General features: G+C 46.8%; 2 protein-coding genes across 2 annotated transcripts in view; one reads left to right on the top strand and one right to left on the bottom strand.

Annotated features, from left to right (window-relative positions):
* Positions 1 to 4,479, top strand: part of CPAMD8 (C3 and PZP like alpha-2-macroglobulin domain containing 8) — a 91,435-nt gene extending 86,956 nt beyond the window's left edge. The window contains exon 43 of the mRNA XM_073324643.1: positions 3 to 4,479. Coding sequence (XP_073180744.1) covers position 3 — 1 coding nt within the window. The 3' untranslated portion in view covers positions 4 to 4,479. The remainder of the gene's footprint in view (positions 1 to 2) is intronic.
* Positions 3,637 to 8,745, bottom strand: F2RL3 (F2R like thrombin or trypsin receptor 3). The gene is made up of 2 exons (XM_073324645.1): positions 8,557 to 8,745; positions 3,637 to 7,196 (listed from the first exon to the last, which is right to left on the bottom strand). The coding sequence occupies exons 1-2, from the start codon at positions 8,645 to 8,647 to the stop codon at positions 6,118 to 6,120; spliced, it is 1,170 nt and encodes a 389-aa protein (XP_073180746.1). The 5' UTR covers positions 8,648 to 8,745; the 3' UTR covers positions 3,637 to 6,117.
* Positions 8,746 to 22,280: the final 13,535 nt, after the last annotated feature.

Genomic DNA, 22,280 nt, shown 5'->3' on the forward strand with positions numbered 1-22,280 from the left:
AGAAATAAATAATTTAAAATAAAAAGAAGAGGCTCAGAATCAACTCCTGTACGAGTTTGTTCCTACAGATGACCTGCTGCAGAACAGAAACCAAATGACGACTACTTCCTGATACCCTCAGAATTGTAGGCTTTGCCTCCTGATGGGGGGCAGGAGCTCCAACAGGGTGCTCAGCATTATTTTTCTATCAATTTTCCTGCCTTTTGTGCATCCTCTTAGGAGCTATTTCAAGGATGGGAGACCAATGTGCTGCCCCACTGTAGGCAAGGAGAACAGGGGCTGGAATTCAAACCCTTAGACCACTTCAAAGTATGTTACAAGGATCCTGCAACACCATTTCCTAGCTACACTGAGTCCAGACCTCTGTGCTCAGCTGAGTTGCTGTTTGAGGAGAGATGGCTGAGGAGTTTTCTTTAAAAATAATAAAAGCAGTGTATTTTAGCTCAGTATGCCACAGCAAAGGGTTAACAACCCCAGCCCACCACCCCCCTACCGCCCACTGCACCAGCAGCCCTCTGCAGAAAGGAGAGTTCATTGTTCATCAGACTTGACAGGGGGAGCATTCTCCAAAAGAAGTGAAATCATCTGTGAACTCCACAGGAGTTAAAAGCCTAACAGTCCACGACATGGCTGCAGACTCTGCCTGGGAAGAATGCCCACAATAGGAGTGATTAGGGTCAAGTGGCTGAACTCCATTCATGCTGGAATAAGTACTGCCAAATGCAGCCTGCAGCTTCCTAGCCTTTGCCCTCTGGTTACTCTCTCCTTGTAACTTCAGCATGAGAATAAAAGAGACCTGTGGCCATGGTGTTCTCAGTCCTTGGCTGATTTCACCAGCCATTTCTACTCTTCTCCCACCAGGCGCCCAGTGCAATGGGTGTTCTTGATGTAAATTTCTGTGCACAGTCTGTATGGCCCTAGGGCTGCTGGGCAGGTACAAACCCCTCCTCTTTGTCACAGAGTTTTGGCTCCTGTCTTCTAAACTGCCCTAAGCAGTGACAGCTGGGGTCTAAGCAATGCATTTTGCAGTGAAATGAAGAGAAAAGCTGTCTGTTTTCGAAGTGCAGAAGAGACATTTTGGGTCTTTCTTCCTGCTTTGAGGAGTTTCGTGCATCTGCCTGTTGCAGAATAGTCTTAGTGTTTCCTCTCCCCGCTTCCATCCTCCCCGCGGCACAAAGTGGGGTGTCAATCCACATGGAGAGTGTTTGTTCATGAAAGGAAATAAGAAAAGGCCCAATTCAGTTCACTTTTAGAGCTTGTCTACAGAGGGAAATTGGCCAGAATGGCTATTGGGAAATAGCTCCCTTTGTGGACACTCTGTTCCAGAATAATTTGGGCACTTTGTGAGTGCACTGATTATTCCAGAATAAAGGGATTTTATTCTGGAATAGTGTCCATGCAGGGAGCCATTCCATAAAAGCTATTCTGGCCAATTTCCCCATGTAGTCAAACCCTGAGTTCCATTTTTCAAGTACTGGTTCCAGCCAGAGTGCTGAGCAAGAGAAAGATTCCTTAGCTGTGGTGGCTCTTAAGTTTCCAGCGTCAGTCTCTCAGGCTGGGGGTGAGTAGTTGCTTCAGCCTTTAAACTTCCCAAACATATGTGACATGGTGGAAGACCTGAGCTCATAGCTCAGTTCCTGAAATGCCCATAAATTCCAGATTATCTCTGCTGGCTAGTTTTCAAATCACTCCTTCCCCTGCTGATCTGAACTCTTCTCTCAGGATCCTAATGTGGCCTGCCTGTCCTGCTTCTCAGTGGAGATTTTGCTGTGTCTTTTTAATGTGTGTGAATGGACTACATCCTAACGGTGCCCCACAGCACAGTCCAAGCGCCAGCTGCTCTGTTCCTGCCTAGCAGGTAAACAAATGCCTTCAGACTACATTCCATCTCTGCTGGCACTGCTTCCAGCAAGCAATTGGCCTGGCAAGCACTGGCTATTCTGTACACATGGCAGCATAAGTCAATATTTATCCTCTGGGTAAATAACAGGCCTAGTGCAAGCTACAGTGAGAGGCATTTTCTTCTTTTAAAAACATCGGGACTTCACAATACAACACTGCTGTTTGCTCACACCAGCCTCAGCACTCAGTAAGGCCAGAAGACTGGAAGAGTGAGACACGAACTGTCACCTTAGTAACATGGCTGTGATCTGGCTTCTTGGCCCTCCACTCCTTGTGCTTGGGCAAGGCTCCATGTGATTTGGGGCCAGGCTCCTTGGCCTCCTGTAGCTGGGAGCTCTAATCCTCATGCCTGGCTCCAAGGTCCCCAACCTGCCTCTCTCTCCCTTTGCTTCCTGACTTGTTGGTGTCATTGTCTCATTAGATTAACGGTGTTTTATGGGGTTTTCCGTTTTAGTTGATTAATTATAATTATATGCTGATTAATCCCACCCACATGATGTGCTGCCCCTGCTGGGCACCTTCCTTGGGCAGGCGGAGCTGGTGTGACCCCAGCACACAAGAGGGTAGAGATGGATGAATTCCCCCAAGCTTTGACCAAGTACAGAGCCAGCTCCCATCACTTCTCTGGCTTTCTGTTAACTGTAAAACACCAGTTTAGTATTCAAAAAAGGCTCTCCACTATTACCCACAGCAGGAGGATGGGGTCTGCTGGCACTGCCCTTACCCATTGCCCATTACTACTCTGCCCATCACTAGAGGGGCTCTGGGTGTGGCCAATAGGCAGGAAAGTGAACATCATCTCAGGTTTATAACTGGAGGAACAAGCACAAAGAGGTTGGGACTTCCTGAAAGTCTGTGGCAGAGCTGGGATTAAAATTCAGGTCTCTTGCTTGCAGGTTCTCTGCTCTAACTACCAGCCAATGCTGCTTTCTGTATTCCAATTACTGTGCTAGGGTTCACCATTCCCTGGTACCCATAAGGCTAGAGAGCTCTTCTAGGTTAGTAGAGATCTTGTGCATCGTCTCCTGGCCAGAACACTTTTTGTGACCTTGGCACCTGCAGGGTAGTCAGTGCCATCAATTTCCTTTTCCACCCCAAGGGTAGAACTTCCTTTGTTCCTAAGGACATGCTGGCAACGCTGTAGTCTGTCTCCCCCACAGCCAACTTCTTGCTGCAGTTAAACAGGCTGTTTATTTAAGGAACCAAGGAAAGAAACACACAAATACAGAAGAGCAGCTGGTACTTTCCCCCCCTCACAGCAATGATGAGGCAGGAAGGCCTTATACCCACAGGTAGGTGCTGCTTGGAGTAACTTTGTGCGTTGGAGTCCATGTTTGCCCCAGTTGAAGGCCCAGCTATTATGCACACTTGCATTCTCCCTTTCCCAAACTCACTGTCCCCATTTTCTATTATCATAATTCTCTTATTAAGGCAAATTAAATTCTTGTCCTTCCCTCCTTCATCAAAGAGCTGGTTCCAGTACATGTTCCATCTAGGAATATGTCCCCTGTAAACCACTGGGCCCAGGGTGGGGGCTTCACACTCTAGATCATTCACAGGCTTATACCCAGTGTTTGCTCCATGGCTTCTCAGTCACACACCTATCTCTGAGAGAGCTAAGAGGACAGAGCACTGAGGGCCCAGACCATCTGAATTGTCAGGATCAGCTCCTCAATGCTATTTGCGGGAGAAGAGAGAGATTTTTAGCCCAGCAAAAAAACAGGGTGTAGTGGCTGAGAATGAAAGAGGGCAGACAAGCAGTGGGGTTTCCTTTGGGCTTTGGGATTTTTGCCAGTTTGGAACCATTTCTCTCGCATGCTTAGAGACAGTCTTCTCCTTTCCTCTGACAATGATTCAACATGAAGGGGAGAGAAACTCCAGTGAGTCTGTGAGATACAGAAGCGCCTGTTTATACCAAGGTACTTTGCTAATTAGACTTGATAGCTTTCTCTAGTTATCAGTGATTTTGCTTGTAATCCCTCCAATGAAATTAGTATTTATATCTGTAACTGTACATGAATATTATCAGGAGCAATCATTACCATGGTATTTATTTTAAATCAAAAGTTCTTTTGTTCTTTCTTGTCCACACATTCCTCCTTTCCCCCTTCTTGATCAGCCTTAATAGACAACAAATAGAAAAAGATTCAACCAACTTAAAAATTGAGTTGAAAACAGCAGCACTTGCTTTGCTGACATTGATTCTTTAATGCGCAATAATCTGGATTTCATTATTGTGAGTAGATTGTCAATTTAGAAATACATTTCTGTCAATTTAATGTTAAAAAAAACCCTTCTGCTCAGTTTTTGTTTTCTCATGTGTGCTATTTCTGGTGGAGTGACGATAGCCCTGGTTCTTGGCCTAACTCCATCATATCTCTCCTGCGTTCAGCAGCTGGTACTTTCTCAGCATTCTGAGTATTGCACCTGTAGGAAATAGGCTCTAGTTTTTCACCAATAATATTTAAAAAAAAACCAAAAACCAGCTTTGTGATCATTTTTGTTTTCTTCGCACAAATGTTAGTATGAGTCCAGAAAAGGGGTTGTTTTAGACACTGATGAATATTTTATTAAAAACTGATTTCTAAAACAATTCTGTCTTCTTCTCCTCTCTACTAACATCCGCCTCGTAATACTGCATGGGGGGCATAGTGCAGGGCTGTGGCTCTGAGCACTGAGAGGACAACATTAATACACATATCAGCAGAATCAAAGTATTCAACACTTCTAAGGAGTTGCTGGTGTCCCATCCATTTCTACTTCATTGTTTGCCAGGAGGTGCCTTCAATTTTGTTTTGAGGGATACAGTGGCTGTAACTTGTCACATTTGTAACACATTCCTGAATCCAGCTGCAAGCATGGTCAGCTCTTTTGGTTGGGGTGGTGGGGTGGTTGGGTCTCAGCAGAGGTTACACAAAAGAAGTGTGGGATTCCAGTGTGGGAGTTTTCAATGCTTCATTAATATACTGTCTTGAAGAGACATGAAAATCCTTTTTCCTGGGCACAAGCTGGTCTCCCTTCATAACATACTAAAGACAGGCAGTTTGCTTCAAAGAAATAACAAGTGCTGAACAGCAGAGCATTTTGTGTAAAGGGAATGGGTGGATATTGTTTGTACATTTCTTACCAGCAATGGGCTGAGGATTTGCAAAGTGAGAAGCAGCTTATTAGACAGGTTTCAGAGTAGCAGCCGTGTTAGTCTGTATTCGCAAAAAGAAAAGGAGTACTTGTGGCACCTTAGAGACTAACAAATTTATTTGAGCATAAGCTTTCTTCACCTCATTCACACAGAATAATTAGCATGAAACAATGCATCTCGTGAGAATTTCACCGCGTTTTACAAACATTCATGAATTTAGCCTTATAAGTATCCTCTCCATTTTACAGGTAGGGATACTGAGGTGCAAGGAGAGTAAATTACTTATTTGAGGGCACAGAGCATATCAGTGGAAGAGAGAGAGGTTGGAATAGAATCCAGGAGTTCTGACTCCCACTTTCTCTCTTACTCTATAAACTCTTAATTCTGGCAAAACTCTTTCTCTACTTCCCCTAAATGTACTTATTTTTGCTGAAATAGGGATAAACCGACCTTGCTAGGAAAAGGAGACTCTAGTATTTCCATGAATGAGGGTTTACCAAGTCAGGTAAGAAGATTCTAACTTTGCCTGCATATGGACACATGCTGTGTGCAGAGCAACTAACTGATACGCCAGCCAAATGGTTCCATGCACAAGATGTGTGGGCTCAGAGGCTGAGACTACTGTGTGGGCGGCTGTAAGTTGCCCCCAGCCCGCCTTGGTCAGTTTGCTCGGGCAAGTTTTAATACTGGGCAAATACATTCTCAAGCTTCCACTTTTCCCTCAAACACTCTAGGTTCCTTCCCCCAGCAACCTCTGCTATTATATGTAGAGTCGACTATACAGCCTGCCTATAGCACCCAGTGAGCATAGTAAGGGGGCAGAGCAGCCATATGGGAAGTCATATGTGCTGTCCCTGTTATAGGTTAGTATGCATATAGCAGTCACCATCTAAATTTGGGCTCCAAGCCTCTTAGGAGTTTGTAAGGGCCTGATGAATTCAGTCTTAAGAATCTATCTCCTTCACTTCCTTGCCTGGATTAACTTCCTACCTAGACTGCACCTCAGAACTCTACTCTGTGTCCGAACCTCAGCCCTGGAGCGAGCAGATGCCATGGGAGTGAGGGGTGCCAGCACCTCACACCAGGGACTGTGAATGGGAGCTCTTCTGAGGCAGAGTCTCTTTGGAGGTTTTCAGAGATGTGATGGTTCGCTTGCTGCGGCTGAAAATTCTCCGCCTCACCTTGTCTCTGAAGTCCTCAGAGACATAGTAGTAGACAAAGGGGTCAACACAGCTGTTGAAGCTGCTGAGGGCCAGGCTCACCATGTAGCTGACGTACAAGTCCTCATAGAGCTTGGAGCAGTTGTTGGAATAGTGGAGAAGGAGAAGGACGTTGCTGGGTGTGTAGAACACCACGACTGTGAGCAGCACGAGGACAGTGAGCTTCATGGCATATGCATACCTCTCTCCATTGCCCAGCAGGACCCACAGCACCGAGCAGTGGCTAAACAGCATCAACGCTAAGGGGACAAGGAAGCCGCAGACGACCAAGCACACAAAGTAGTAGAAGTAGTACTCAGCATCCTCATGCCTGGGGAGGGCGTCATGGCACAGAGTGATATTTGCCTTATCCAGGGGGTAGGACTGCTGCAAGAGGGTCAAGGGCAAGGTGAAGGTGGCAGTGATGAGCCAGACACTGATGCAGGTGCAGGCAGCAAAGCTTGGGCTGCGGAAGGAGCGGGAGAAGAAAGGGTGCACCGCAGCCAGGTACCGGTCAACACTGATGCACATGAGCAGTAGCACAGAACAGTACATGTTCCCATAGAAGAAGGCAGTGGTGAGCCGGCATAGGCCCTCCCCAAAGGGCCAGTGGTTCCCCAGGAAGTAATAGGAGATCTTAAAAGGTAGCACAAGCACCAGGAGCAGGTCAGCTGCAGCCAGGTTCATCAGGAAGATGGTGGAGGTCAGCTTCTCAATCCTAGTTGCTAGGACCCACAGGGCCAGCCCATTGGCTGGCAGCCCCACCAGGAAGACAGCAGAATAGAGGCAGGGGATGAGCCACACTGTGACTGCACTGCTCAGCTGGGAGCGGGAGTCCTCATGGATGGACAGGTAGGTGATGTTGCCACGAGTCACCTTCTCTCCTGGGATGGCCCGAGGACACAGTGTGTTTGCCGATGTAATCACCTGCTCGTTGGTGCTGTTCTGAGAGTAATCTAGTGGTGCAAACATAGTCTGTTACTGTTCGTCCAGGGTCCAGTGTGCTTGCACTTTGCAGGCAGGGCTCGTGACAAGTTTCCTGCCCCAATGCCCCCAGGGGTTTGCATTCTAACGAGACAGTGTGCCCACCACAGGGTGCGGGGGCTGGGAAGCTGCATAGATATTATTCATAGCCTCCATTGGCTGGTTCTGTAATTAGCTAGAACCCCTTAGTAAAACAAAACAAACCCCAACTGGCAAGTCTCCCTATTTCAGGGTTGAACATGAAGATCTAAGGCTGTGAGGAGGTTCTGGTGAAGTTTGCCCAGCTACTTCACAGCAGGGCAACCATGCTAATGCTAAGGTGAGCTCTGGGGTTGTGGGGAGGGAGTTTAGCATAATGAGTTCCAATCAGAAGAATTTAAGGTCTGTGGCTGTCATGTGACCTACCATAAGCAGAAAATGTAACTGGTGCTCAAATTAACTAAACAGCAGAAGTAAACATGCAAAGGACAACCTCAAAAAGCAGATCAAATTATCTCATTCTGAGAAAGTTCTAGTTTCCTCCAGCAGCTCCTGTGCCTTCTCTCTAGGGCCCAGTTACTTTGATCAGTCGTTGTCACAAGTCCAAGGACCCACACAATTCCTTGGAGTCATGCTGTTTCTCACAGCTCGTGATACCTTTGCACTACTGGTTACCTGGGGACTGAGCACCACAGAGCACTGGGATCTGCCACTCAGGGGGTACAGGTGACACAAATTGAGTCAGCCAGAAGTAACTCCATAGATGGCAAATTCCGGCAGTCCATCTTGGGCTCTTTGGCAAAGGCAGAGATGTGTCTCTCCCAGTTGTTGATCTTTGATATGTGCTCAGAATCCTGACCTCACCTCTATGAAATCAGATCAGCTCCTAGTGGCAGCTGATGGTACTTTGTGCCACTGAACAGCTTTGGCTGGGTCCATACCAGGTTGTGGGCTCCTTGCACCAGGGCTGATGTCCATACAGGACAGTCAGTGCGTGGCCTCCACAGAGCTATTCCTGAACCTACAGCACGAACAGTACTGCTCCCCATTAAACAGGGGGGTCAGAACAAGAGCAAGGGGCAGGAGCTGCTCCTCAGGCAAGGCTCAAGCCCCACAACTGCCTTTGGGGTTTCTCCAGTTTCTCTTTTGTTCCCCCTTTGACTATAATTCCTCCCCACATTTCCCTCAACAAACACCTTCAGTGTCTTCTCCTTCATTAGATTAGCACGTTTGCCCATCACTGCTGCTTGTGTCCTTTGCCCTCACAGCAAGTACTTGCTTGGGAGCCACAGAAAGATGCCAGGGAGCAAAGGGAGCAGTAAGATTTTCACCCCGAGATGCCCACTCACTCACCATCATAGTCCGAACTTGCCAAGCAGAGTCCCCAGAGGCTACACCACAGTACGTGCCTGTATGATAGGAATGTACACCAGGAGATCTCCATGCTGTGAAGGGAGCCTGTGATGTGCTGCTCTGTTCAGAGCTGCCTGGGGAAGGCAGTATTAATAGCCCTGACTATTAATTTCCTGTTCCCAGCCCTTAACTCACGGAAACACTAGGCTGGGGCTCCACTGACTTTTCTTGCAGAAAAAAGAACAAAGGATATTGAGAGCTGCCAAAACACTCCATCTGAGTCAGGCCATGTGACGGTTCTTGGGTTCCCAGGACTGAGAGTCACCTTGTTACCCCAACCACCAGCTTGTGCTTAGCTGGGTATCAGCTCCTTAACACCACCTGCCTGTTAGCCACACAAGCACACTCTCCTGGGCTATGCCAGCCCTTATTTTGCCTTGGAGGTTAACAATAGGTCTACCCTTTGTCCAGCCCCTTATCCACTGAACACTACGAAGATACCAGTTCTGCTGTTTCTAAAGGAACAGTACACACCAACTTGTAAATCTCAGCTCTGTACCAGCACTTTGCTTAACACTGCAGCATGGAGCTATATTTACTGAGAAAACAAGAATGTTTATTATCATAGTCTAGAGATTCAGGCTATAGAAACTAAGGCTATTGGGAAAAAATGGTTGCATTTAAAATAAAATCATAACACTTCCTAGAGACTAAACCTAAGAAACAGGTTAACCTCTTGTCTAAAGAAGTTTTATCTCACCCAAAGTTTTCTTCTAAGTTGACTGAGATCCCATTTCCATTAACGTAAACGTGCCGTCTGTTTACCTTCTACCTGCAGAATGAGAGGAGGGTCTCTTCTTTGCCTTCTACATATCCCCCCCAAAGTTCATTGTTTTTGCACACAGTCAGGATAACTACACTTTGCTTGTTTTTTCCTGTGTGCTGCTTCCCTGTTGACTTCACATCTCTTTGTTGACTTGATACATAAATAGGCATTCATTGTGTTAATTTACAATGCTTAACTTACATCCTGACAAAAAGAGAGGTGCATAAACATCTCTTGTGTGACAGAAACGTTTTATACTTCTGCTGGTGACTAATACCTTGATGCATATTTTCAGTATATATTACATAACTTCTTACGTGGTGTCTGTACATACATTTTACAGTGAAATTAATAACCAGTGTGATCCTCCCCCCTTTCATTTAAGACCTCACATGACATTATTCAGTTAACTAGAATGTACACACCAGCCTCATGAGATTCCTGTAACTGCCTTGCCAGATGGCATTAAGGGGTTCTTGGGTCACAGACCATGTCTGTGTCCAGTGGTTTGTCTCATTGTGCTGTGCAGTCTGAGCATAGAGTCATTTCTGATGTCAGCAAAAGGATACAGACAGACTCATGGCTGGAGATTTCCAGCTCTTGGTACTGCAGGGCCCTCTCTCATTGTCAAGGCTAAATTCTGGGTCAAATTACTCTAATTTGGGCCTGCTCCAGAATATTCCTGGACGTGACAAGTATGGCCACCTCAGAGTCAGTTCAGAATATAAACCCATACAAACAGGATCAGATATCTCAAGAGCCCCTGGCAGCCGCCTGCACCTCCATCTTTCCTCCCAGGCCTGAAGAAAGAAATTTACATTCATGGCACACTAGCCGAGAGGCCTTGTCTCCTCTGGATTCATGACATTTCCTGGTGGCTCAGTGGCATCCAGCACACATAGGGCCCTGCTTCAGCTGCAGGCAATGTTTTGAAATGCATGAGGGCTGCAGATCAGCAGGTTGTCCCAAGAGGCAGGGCCTCACTCTGCTCACAAATCAGCCCAGGCTGAGTGGCCAGCTGGAGTTTTATCGAGGCTGCAGCCTCATTTCAGGGCAGCTGATAGTTTTCAGCACGTTCCATGTGAGACCAGCTCCCAGGTCGGAGTCATTCTGGTTCGCTGGCCCTACTGCTGTCAGGTGTGTACCTGGTCTGGGTTAAAGAAGGGATGTTGGTCTCCCTGGCCCCTTTCCTGAGTTCACTGAAGCAATTTATTGAAAAACTGTGTGTGAACCCAATGAGCTATTTTCATCTGAGTACGTCAGCTCCAGCCCAAAGTGCTGCAAAATATAAACAGCCGCAGCATGATCTTGGAGTTTGATGGAGGCTTCATGCTTCCGCTGATAATTGTCAGGAATGCTGAGCACAGCCCCACCAAAGAGGAAATGGTGTCTGTCTGACAAGGATTCACAGGATGGCTCTGTAGCTGGGGAGATAAAGCTGAATGTCAGTGACCCTCCCCTAGGAAGGAACTGTGCTTCCAGAGCCCCATTACTCAATAAACCTGCAGGAAGGCCTGCCAGCTCTTCCCTGCTAATGAATGATCTGGAGGAACAAAAGGCTATTACTGTCTATATATGGTGACAATACTAGGAGGGTGACCCATTTTACAACCATTTACAGCTGCATAAGGGCCCTCTGGGGACCTGCCTGAGCATGTGACCCTGTCATTTCCCACCAGATATTCCCCAAGCCCTGACCCTCCTCTGCTACATAGGCCTTGAGCACTTTCACTGTTCAATACTTTAAGCCCCCTCTGTGCTCTGCCAAGTCCTTATCCCACATCTATGGGGGAGTCCCCAACCTATCCCACATCTCTCAGATAAATGCAGACCATGTCCTGATTGCTGCAAAAAAATGGCAAAAGCCCCACCCAGCCTGCTTTACCCTCTCGTGAGACATGGACAACAGTGAAGCAGGAGGACAGCCCAACGTTAGGTAACACTGTCTTAGGGGCAGCAGTTGATGGTTGGAGGCTCTTGCCCCACCACAATGCTCTTGCCTGCTTGTCACAGCGAGGACCTAAGAACTGGAGCTGCAGTCCTCGCGGTAGGAACTGTGAATTTGGTTTGGCAATATGACTGATGGCTCATTTCTTTCTGGTTCGCTTATGAATGGCCTCTTCTGTGAAGGTTGCAAATCCGAGCCTGGCTGCTGTTTGATGAGATTCCTCTATTTCAAGGAGAAAATTATCCTATTTCTTTGCTTTTGCCATATTCCCACATCCTTGGGCCGAGCATGTCCAGAGGTGGCGTTCCAGTGGGCAGGGAAGATGCAGTGTTGGATGTTTTGCTTTTGCGATTCTCCCAGGATTTATGAACCATTACAGAGTGACTCATGTGACCACATATTTTCCATGCCTCAACCAGGATCCTTTTCACGCTCTGTATGCAAAAAATTAGACATCATCCATTCAGATCGTGTGCAAATCACAGCCCTGCTTTCTATGGCCAGGTATCTGGGGTGGAGCAGGGAGAGGTTACTTATTGCTGTATCCTTTCCTTTGCAGATGCTGTGGGATTGTTACTGATTGCTTTCGGTGCAGAACAGATTGTTTGAGCATGTTAGTGACAGAGGTTTCAAAGAGATGCTAATGAGCAGTGACAGTCGTGTGATCCCTGCCTGTGGGGGGACAAAGCTGATTTTAAGGCAATTCATTGTGTAATTGATTATCTCCAGGTACAAAGAATACTCTTGCCCCAGAGCTCTCAGCCTGTGGGGGTACACAGTGAGAGCAGCCAGGGATTGTAGAGCTATTGAAGAAAATTATGAAAGAGCTACCCCAGACTAAGATTTTCAAGGGCTTGACAGATCTAATGCAGGAAAGAGAAGCCAAAAGGTTATTTCTCATCCCAAGACCCCCATTTCATGTCTCTAGGGAATGTCAGTTTGAAACCATTGGGTATCAAGGTAGAAACCTCAGTTCAGCTGGGCACCTGCCCTAACCTAAGATGGTGGTTGTAGTCTAGATACCAGGAGCAGCTTCATGGCTTTGCAGACAAACGTGTGGATTATTTCCACTAGCGTCAGCATAACCTCACATTTTCCATGAATGCGGCTCTGGCCCTGCCTTCCCCAGCCACTGAACGTCAGTCACATCCAACTTGGAACCACAAGACACAGGAAGCTAGTGCTGACCGTTATAAATAGAAATTATGGATCTTTTAACCATGAGCCTCCCATGGTGCCTCAACCCAGCTAAAGAGATGAATTGCAGCCTCTTCCTGACACTCCCCTCTGACCATCTGACCAACCTCTGCTGTGGCATTGGTCACCAACTACAGCCACTTCACCGTCACCACCCCTTTAACTTCCCTCCCACAGCTCCCAGTCACTTCACACATCAGATTCCAGCTTTTCTTCCTCACCTTCAGGGCCCTCCATGACCTTCCTGCCTCCTCTCATCTCCTTCTGTTACCCCAGCTACTCACTGGGATCTCACTCCATACCCTTTCCTTATAAGCCCCCAGGCCTTTCCTCCCCTCACAACATGCAAGACTGAAACTCTACCCCTTTTCTACCCCCATGGCACATCTCTTCTGGCCATCTCTAAGTCCCTGCTCCAATTTTACTTTTGCAAGGAGCCTTATGGAGAAGGTGGTCTTGGACATGTAAAATGTTCCCTGTGTACTACTTTGTATCAGCCTCCCTGACTGCTTAGACCAGTGATTTACAACCTGCGATCTGCGGAACCCCAGCAGTCCACAGACTATGTCTGAGATTTCCAAAGGGGTCTTCACCTCCATTTGAAGTAGTTAGGGGATCTGCAAATGAAAAAAGATTGCAACCCCCTGGCTTAGGTTGTGACTCTGTGGTCTTTCACCAGACACCCTCCCCCATCCCACACCCACATAGGCGTCAACTTCCCCTCTGCCTGGTGAGTGCTCGACCCCTGCCCTGCCTCTGGCCCCGCCCCTACCCAACTCTTGCCCCACCCCCATTCCACCCCTTCCCCAAAGTCCCCACCCCAGCCCTGCCCCCTTCCCTCCGCCATTCCACCCCCTTCCCCACCTCTTCTCCACTTCCTCCCCTGAGTGCGCCGCGTCCCCACTCCTCCCCCTCCCTCCCGGAAAGTCCTAAGCACTGCCAAACAGCTGTTAGGTGGCGGGGGGAAAGCACGGGGATGGAGGAGGAGGAGTGGGGACATGGCGCACTCGGGGGGAGCTTGGCTGCTGGTGAGTGCGGAGCACCCACTAATTTTTCCCCATGGGCACTCCAGCCCCGGAGCACCCCCAGAGTCGGCACCTATGCACACCCAATCCCTAACCTGTGGTGTTAGCTCCTCCTGCATGCAGCTGCCTATTGATTGTAAGCGCCTTGAGACTAGGATTCAGTCACTCTCTGCAGGGTAAAGTGCTCTGCACAGTACTGGTGCAGAGTAACTAATACCTTATTCTAAAGCATGCATCACCCCAGGGCCACGGTCCTTGTTCTGGCCCAAACCCACCAGCCAGCCAGCCATTTGTCTTCACTTTTAAATAACTGTGGTTTACTGGATTTTTCCCCAGTATTCAATAGCTTCCAAGGTCAGAAGGGACCACTGTGATCTAGTCTGAGAGCCTGTGTAACATAGGCAGCAGAGCCACAAAATAATTCCTAGAGCTGATTGTTCAGAAAAACATCCCATCTTAATTTTTTAACAATGTAACAAGCAGTTGCAGCACCAAATACAGAAGCAAAATAACCTCTCTACTCCTACTTGAGACTCCCCTGTCTATGTATCCAAGGGTTGCACTAGCCCTTTATAATGTTGCTGTAAACTTGTGTTTAGCTGATTATTTATCATGACCACCAAATCTTTTTCAAAGTCTCTGCTTCCCAGGTAGAGTCCAGGATCTTGTAAGTATGGCTTGTTTAAGAAAGAGAGACCATAGAACAGAGGTGGGCAAACTACGGCCCGTGGGCCACATCCAGCCCGCAGGACCATCCTGCCCAGCCCCTGAGCTTCCCACAGGGAAGGCGAGACCCCCAGCCCTTCCCCCACTGTTCCCCCTCCCCCCCAGGTATGCCGCCGCATGGGCAGCGCTCTGGGCAGCGGGGCTGCGTGCTCATGCAGAGCAGCGTGTCTGGCTCCAGTCGGGTGGCAAGGCTCCAGACATGCTGCTCTGAGCTGCATGGTAAGGGGGCTGGGGCCAGGGGGTTGGATATGGGGCAGGGGATCCTGGGGGGCAGTCAGGGGACAGGGAACAGGGGGTGGTTGGATAGGACGGAGGTTCAGGGGGGCAGGGGATGGGAAATAGGGGAGTTTGGATAGGGGTGGGGTCCCGGGGGGGCAGTCAGGGGACAAGAAGCGGGGGGATTGGATGGGTGGGAGGTTCTGAGGGGGGGCAGTCAGGGGGTGCAAAGTGGGAGGGGGCAGATAGGGGGCGGGGGCCAGGCTGTTTGGGGAGGCACAGCCTTCCCTACCTGACCCTCCATACAGTTTTGCACCCCGATGTGGCCCTCGGGCCAAAAAGTTTGCCCACCCCTACATAGAATGACACTCCCAACATAACACTCCCAGGAAGCAGCCCCAGGCTGCAGGACGCTGCTGGGTTGTTTCTGTTCAGTTGACATTTCCTTTATAGAATTTGCTTCTTGTAGATGTTGATATGGCAACAGGATTAGACATGTAAACTGACCTTTCATGATGTCAATCAGTTTGAACTGAGGACCCCATCCAGGTGCCAGACAGGTAGGGTGTTCATATGGATGTATTTAAAGGAAGTGGAAAGAGGAGCATGGTAAATATAGAGGCCATAGATCCCCCCAGTAATTTGTGTGACCCTCACCTAATGAAAACTGCAACAACCTCAGTAATCACTGCTCCTTGATTGGGCACATCCTATTATGTTACCCGAAGAGCTAACACTCAAGAAGCCAAGGCACAATAAGTATATCACCCAATAGGCTCTGGCTTTTAGTGGTAGCTCTTTGGGCCAGAGACTGCCATTTACCACATTTATTCAGCATTCAGGACCTTGACCTCTACCCACTTCCCTAATACAAAGGTTTAAAAAGAGTAAAGCCCTTGTTCATTGCTACCGTCCTTTACCTTGGATGGGAGCTCACAACAAACTCTGGGCTTGTCTACGTGGGGGAATAATTTTGGAATATTTCCTGGTTGGACTCTCTTCTAAAATAAAAGTGATTTTTGGTAGAATAATTACTCTGGTTGCAAAGCAGAGTAATTATTCCAGCACAGTGTCCAGCTAAAGGAAGTGAGTTATTCCAGAATAGTCATGCTGGTCAATTTCCCGTCTGTAGACACAAGGCCTTTGGGATGGGGCATGTCCTCCCTGACACAGACACTGACAGATGACGTGGGTTTCTTGGCAGCATTGACAATGCAAAGGAGCTGCCATGCGGGGTTCAATCAAACATTAGAATTTGTATAGGTTGTGATTGCCAGACCAAGCTGTAACTTACATAAGTGCAAGGTGGAATGGCTGCCTGATTTGATTAAGACAAAGTCACCTAGCATTGCACTGGAGTTGACTACTGTGTGTGAAGGAATAACCACATTTTATAGTCCAGGAGTGGGAGGAAGGAGTTCCTAGGTCATTCCTACTTGCTCACAGGCTCATGCTCTCTGCTAGGAGTTGGCAGCATATAGTACAGGAACATGTAAAATAAAAAGCAAATTATTAAACAGAGTCCAGCTACTCCCTTTAGTGTTTCCCATTTGTTTAAATTAGAATAGAATTCATGCCTATTTCAATCAACTATCCAGAAAAAATATTTTTAAACAAATTTTGTTCTTTGCCATTAAAGTTGCTCACTCGATGAGATTTCTGTCTGAGCTCAGACTGCACTGGATGATGTCAGGATCTGGCTGTCCCTTCAGAGTGCCTATTCCCTCCCTTGTAGCCTGGGGGACATTTTCTTTGTAAGATGGCCAAGATTTCTGAGAGGAGGCCTTTGTATAAAGTGTATTGTGTCCTCACAGGCACCAACCCTGTATTTTTTTTTTTTTGTCAAATTATCCCATGCAGTATATGCATCAGAGGATTATCTATAGGAGAAACAGAAAAACAGCTTGTTTCCTTGTGAGCAAATCATACACCGAACAAAAAAAGGACAGTTCCATTTTATTATGGCAACTGAAGTATTGAGAATGATGTAAAGGAAACTCCTATCAGATCTGGGTCACATCATTACAGCTTCCTTTGCAAAAATATACATTAATTCCTTTGTTAGCTAGAGCTCACTGGAAAGATAGTTACCTCTGTTATTATGCAGGAATTTGGGAAGGCCAGAGGTGACAGGCTATTTTCATGATTGCAGTTGCAATAAATTTGAGCACATGTTCCAAAGACTTGTGAACTGAAGACACTTTATTGAATGCCTCTTTTATTTAGCTTCAGAGGTTAATTTAGCATGTAAGATCTTAGGGAGCCAGGATCATATCATGTTTGTGCAGCACCTAGCACCATGGGGGTGCTGCTGGAAACAAACAGTAGTTTGTGCAGTGAGTTCATCTGAACTTTTTCTTTTAAACCACTTTCCTTTAAAAAGTTGCCTTTTCATAGAGCGACTGTGCCACCTCATGGGCTCTTTGCTTTCTCCATCTCAGGCCATCTTTGCTTAGCTCTAACAGAGCCTTGGCAGCCTACACTAGAAAACAAAATGGCTAGCAGGCAGGTTTCAGGAATGCTAACCACGTCTCATTTTACGGAGCAGGAACTGCAGAAGAGTATGATTAAAGCTCCCAGATACTGGACTAGAGAGATGGGCTCCAAGCAGACTGGACCTAGACTGGAAATACTTTAATTACATTTAGCACTTACATAATATACTGTCAGGTTTCAGAGTAACAGCCGTGTTAGTCTGTATTCGCAAAAAGAAAAGGAGTACTTGTGGCACCTTAGAGACTAATAAATTGGTTAGTCTCTAAGGTGCCACAAGTACTCCTTTTCTTTTTGATAATATACTGTGTTTTGTTTCTCTTTTAGTGTCTGAGAGATACTAGAGGATCCAGCTTAAAGCATTGCTGCAACCAAGTGACTTTTATACTTGCAGCATTTTAGTCTAATAGGCAAGTGCTCAGAGGAAGAAATAATAGAAAATATAACTATTATAATAGCTTTTATATTATATTATAATATAACTATTATAGCAAAAGAGGGGACAATAGTTCTTGTCTGTTCCTTCAATATCAGATCTGTGGTAATGGCCACGTCTGACCAGGAAGAATGATCCAGTCATAGGGTACCACCCAAGGATTCAGTAGACCTGGGTTCAATTCTCTGCTCTGCCACAGACTCTCTGGGTGGTCCTGGTCAAGTTACTAATCTCTGTGCTTCAGTTCCTGTCTGTAAAAGGAAGCGAATAGTACTTCTCTACCTTGTCATGGTGTTCTGAGGATAAAAACCATTATGAATGTGAGGCAAAAGGTATTACAGGTAGCCAGACAGGCCAAAGGACACTTGTTTTGTGATTCATAGACTCAGCCTTTAAGGCCAGAAGGGACCATCATGATCTAGTCAAGACCGGCTGCCACCGCACCTCACCAACCTACTCCTGTAACAGTAACCTCTGGCTGAGTTACTGAAGTCCTCAAATCTTAATTTAAAGAATTCAAGTTACAGAGAAGCCACCATTTACTCTAGTTCAAACCCCTAAATGACCTGTGCCCCACCCAGTAGAGGAAGGTAACTTCCCACTCAGGGTCTCTGCCACTCTAATCTGGGGAAAAATTCCTTCCCCACCCCAGACATGGTGATCAGTTAGATCCTGAGACCCACCAGGCAGACACCTGGGAAAGAATTTTCTGTAGTAACTTAGAGCCCTCCCCCCACCTCCTGCAGTGTCCCATCTCCTGCCATTGGGATATTTGCTAATTGCAGTCACAGATGGGCCACTGCCATTGTACGCAACCTTATAATACCACCTTCTCCATAAATGTATCAAGCTCAGTCTTGAAACAAGTTAGGTTTTTTGCCCCCACCACTCCCCTTAGAAGGCTATTCCAGAACTTGACTCCTTAGAAACTTTTGTCTAATGTAAAGCCTAAATTTCTTGGTCATTTATATCCATTTGTTCTTGTCCCAATGTTGGCCCCTAACTGAAATAACTCCTCTCCACCACCCCCGGTGTTTATCCCACTCATGAATTTATAGAGAGCAATCATATCTCCCCTCAGCCTCTGTTTTTTAGGCTAAACAAGCTAGCTCCTTAAGTCTCCTCTCATAAGGCAGGATCTTCATTCCTCTGATCATCCTAGTAGCCCTTCTCTGCACCTGGCTCCAGTTTGAATTGATCTTTCTTAAATATGGGAAGTTTCAGAGTAGTAGCCGTGTTAGTCTGTATTTGCAAAAAGAAAAGGAGTACTTGTGACACCTTAGAGACTAACCAATTTATTTGAGCATAAGCTTTCGTGAGCTACAGCTCACTTCATCGGATGCATTCAGTGGAAAATACAGTGGGAAGATTTATATACACAGAGAACATGAAACAATGGGTGTTATCATACACACTGTAAGGAGAATGATCACTTAAGATGAGCTAATACCAGCAGGAGAGCGGGGGGGGGGCTGAAATTGTGGAAAAGCAGCATCACTTGCCCCATAACCTCAGCCATGCAGAACATAATGCCATCCACAGCCTCAGAAACAACTCTGACATCGTAATCAAAAAGGCTGACAAAGGAGGTGCTGTCGTCATCATGAATAGGTCGGAATATGAATAAGAGGCTGCTAGGCAGCTCTCCAACACCACTTTCTACAAGCCATTACCCTCTGATCCCACCGAGGGTTACCAAAAGAAACTACACCATTTGCTCAAGAAACTCCCTGAAAAAGCTCAAGAACAAATCTGCACAGACACACCCCTGGAACCCCGACCTGGGGTATTCTATCTGCTACCCAAGATCCATAAACCTGGAAATCCTGGATGCCCCATCATCTCAGGCATTGGCACCCTGACAGCAGGATTGTCTGGCTATGTAGACTCCCTCTTCAGGCCCTACGCTACCAGCACTCCCAGCTATCTTTGAGACACCACTGACTTTCTGAGGAAACTTCAATCCATCGGTGATCTTCCTGAAAACACCATCCTGGCCACTGTGGATGTAGAAGCCCTCTACACCAACATTCCACACAAAGATGGATTACAAGCCGTCAGGAACAGTATCCCTGATAATGTCAGGGCAAATCTGGTGGCTGAACTTTGTGACTTTGTCCTCACCCATAACTATTTCACATTTGGGGACAATGTATACCTTCAAATCAGCGGCACTGCTATGGGTACCCGCATGGCCCCGCAGTATGCCAACATTTTTATGGCTGACTTAGAACAACGCTTCCTCAGCTCTCGTCCCCTAACGCCCCTACTCTACTTGCGCTATATTGATGACATCTTCATCATCTGGACCCATGGAAAAGAAGCCCTTGAGGAATTCCACCATGATTTCAACAATTTCCATCCCACCATCAAACTCAGCCTGGACCAATCCACACAAGAGATCCACTTCCTGGACACTACAGTGCTAATAAGCGATGCTCACATAAACACCACCCTATACCAGAAACCTACTGACCGCTATTCCTACCTACATGCCTCCAGCTTTCACCCAGATCACACCACACGATCCATTGTCTACAACCAAGCTCTATGATACAACGCATTTGCTCCAACCCCTCAGACAGAGACAAACACCTACAAGATCTCTATCAAGCCTTCTTACAACTACAATACCCACCTGCTGAAGTGAAGAAACAGATTGACAGAGCCAGAAGAGTACCCAGAAGTCATCTACTCCAGGACAGGCCCAACAAAGAAAATAACAGAACGCCACTAGCCATCACCTTCAGCCCCCAACTAAAACCTCTCCAACGCATCATCAAGGATTTACAACCTATCCTGAAGGACGACTCATCACTCTCACAGATCTTGGGAGACAGGCCAGTCCTTGCTTACAGACAGCCCCCCAACCTGAAGCAAATACTCACCAGCAACCACACACCACACAACAGAACCGCTAACCCAGGAACCTATCCTTGCAACAAAGCCCGTTGCCAACTGTGCCCACATATCTATTCAGGGGACACCATCACAGGGCCTAATCACATCAGCCACACTATCAGAGGCTTGTTCACCTGCACATCCACCAATGTGAAATATGCCATCATGTGCCAGCAATGCCCCTCTGCCATGTACATTGGTCAAACTGGACAGTCTCTATGTAAAAGAATAAATGGATACAAATCAGATGTCAAGAATTATAACATTCATAAACCAGTCGGAGAACACTTCAGTCTCTCTGGTCACTCGATTACAGACCTAAAAGTCACAATATTACAACAAAAAGACTTCAAAAACAGACTCCAAGGAGAGACTGCTGAATTGGAATTAATTTGCAAACTGGATACAATTAACTTAGGCTTGAATAGAGACTGGGAGTGGATGGGTCATTACAGAAAGTAAAACTATTTCCCCATGTTTATTCCGCCCTCCCCCCACTGTTCAGACATTCTTGTCAACGGCTGGAAATGGCCCACCTTGATTATCACTACAAAAGGTTTTCTTCCTCCCCCTCCCCCGCTCTCCTACTGGTAATAGCTCATCGTAAGTGACAGGTTTCAGAGTAACAGCCGTGTTAGTCTGTATTCGCAAAAAGAAACGGAGTACTTGTGGCACCTTAGAGACTAACCAATTTATTTGAGCATGAGCTTTCGTGAGCTACAGCTCACTTCATCGGATCTTAAGTGATCACTCTCCTTACAATGTGTATGATAACACCCATTGTTTCATGTTCTCTGTGTATATAAATCTCCCCACTGTATTTTCCACTGAATGCATCCGATGAAGTTAGCTGTAGCTCACGAAAGCTTATACTCAAATAAGTTTGTTAGTCTCTAAGGTGCCACAAGTACTCCTTTTCTTAAATATGGGAGATCAGAATTGCACAGTATTCTAGATGAGGGGTCTCTTTGTACCATCTTATACAATGGTAATAACACTTCTTTGTCTCTACTGGAAATACCTTGCCTGCTGTATCCTAGGGTTGCATTTGCCTTTTTCACAGTGATGCAGACAGTGGATAAGATGCACATGCAGACAGTGGATAAGATTTTCAAGCTTAGGTGATTTACAGTTAGGCACCTAAATAATCTCTTACACTTAAAGAAGTGGCCTGATTTTTAGATGGGTTGAATGCCCCCAGCTCTCTGTGAAGGGCACATTTTGGCCAGAGTATTGAAAGCCAAATAAATGTCTCCGCTTTTCACTGGCACTTGAAAATGAAACCCAGAAACCATGGCACCATCTAAATCTTTGGGGTAGACCAAGGAAAGTCAAATATTCAAGGCACCAGTCCCTACATACAACAGCTAGTCAGATCCAGAAGAGCAGTGTTTTTATCGATCAGATAAGTAGAACAGTTGGCACTGGTAATGCAGTAGCAGCAAGAGCCTCTAGTCCAGTGGTCTCCAAAGTGGGGTGTGCACACCCCAGGGGTGCGCAACACCATCCCTGGGGGTGCGCGGTAGGAGGAGCACCGCCGAAGGAGTGCTGCCGACACGGCGGCAGCCGTGCTCCTGGACCTTTGATTCTTCGGTGGCATGCCGGCGGCAGGTGTTTTTTTAAAAGTTTCCCTAGAGCTGGCCCTGGGGGTGCGTGATCCAAAAAGTTTGGAGACCATTGCTCTAGTCTATCACTCAAAACCAGCCCAAGATGCTAATGGCCACAAGTTGTTTCCTTTTTGAGGACTGCCTATTGGCCCATATGAAGTGAATTGGAAGTCTCAGTGCGGGCGATAGCAAACAGATGTCCAGATCACAAGCTGGCTCTGGCTGTCCTACACCTGCCTTTACAGACACCTATACAGCCTATTATCAGGCTGTTCTATAGTTAGAAATGAGTCTTCAGTCTCCAGGGCTGTACACACCAGCTCTAAATTCACTTAAAACAAAGAACTCA

Source organism: Lepidochelys kempii, chromosome 25 (genome assembly GCF_965140265.1).
Source record: "Lepidochelys kempii isolate rLepKem1 chromosome 25, rLepKem1.hap2, whole genome shotgun sequence".
Classification (NCBI taxonomy): Eukaryota; Metazoa; Chordata; order Testudines; family Cheloniidae; genus Lepidochelys; species Lepidochelys kempii.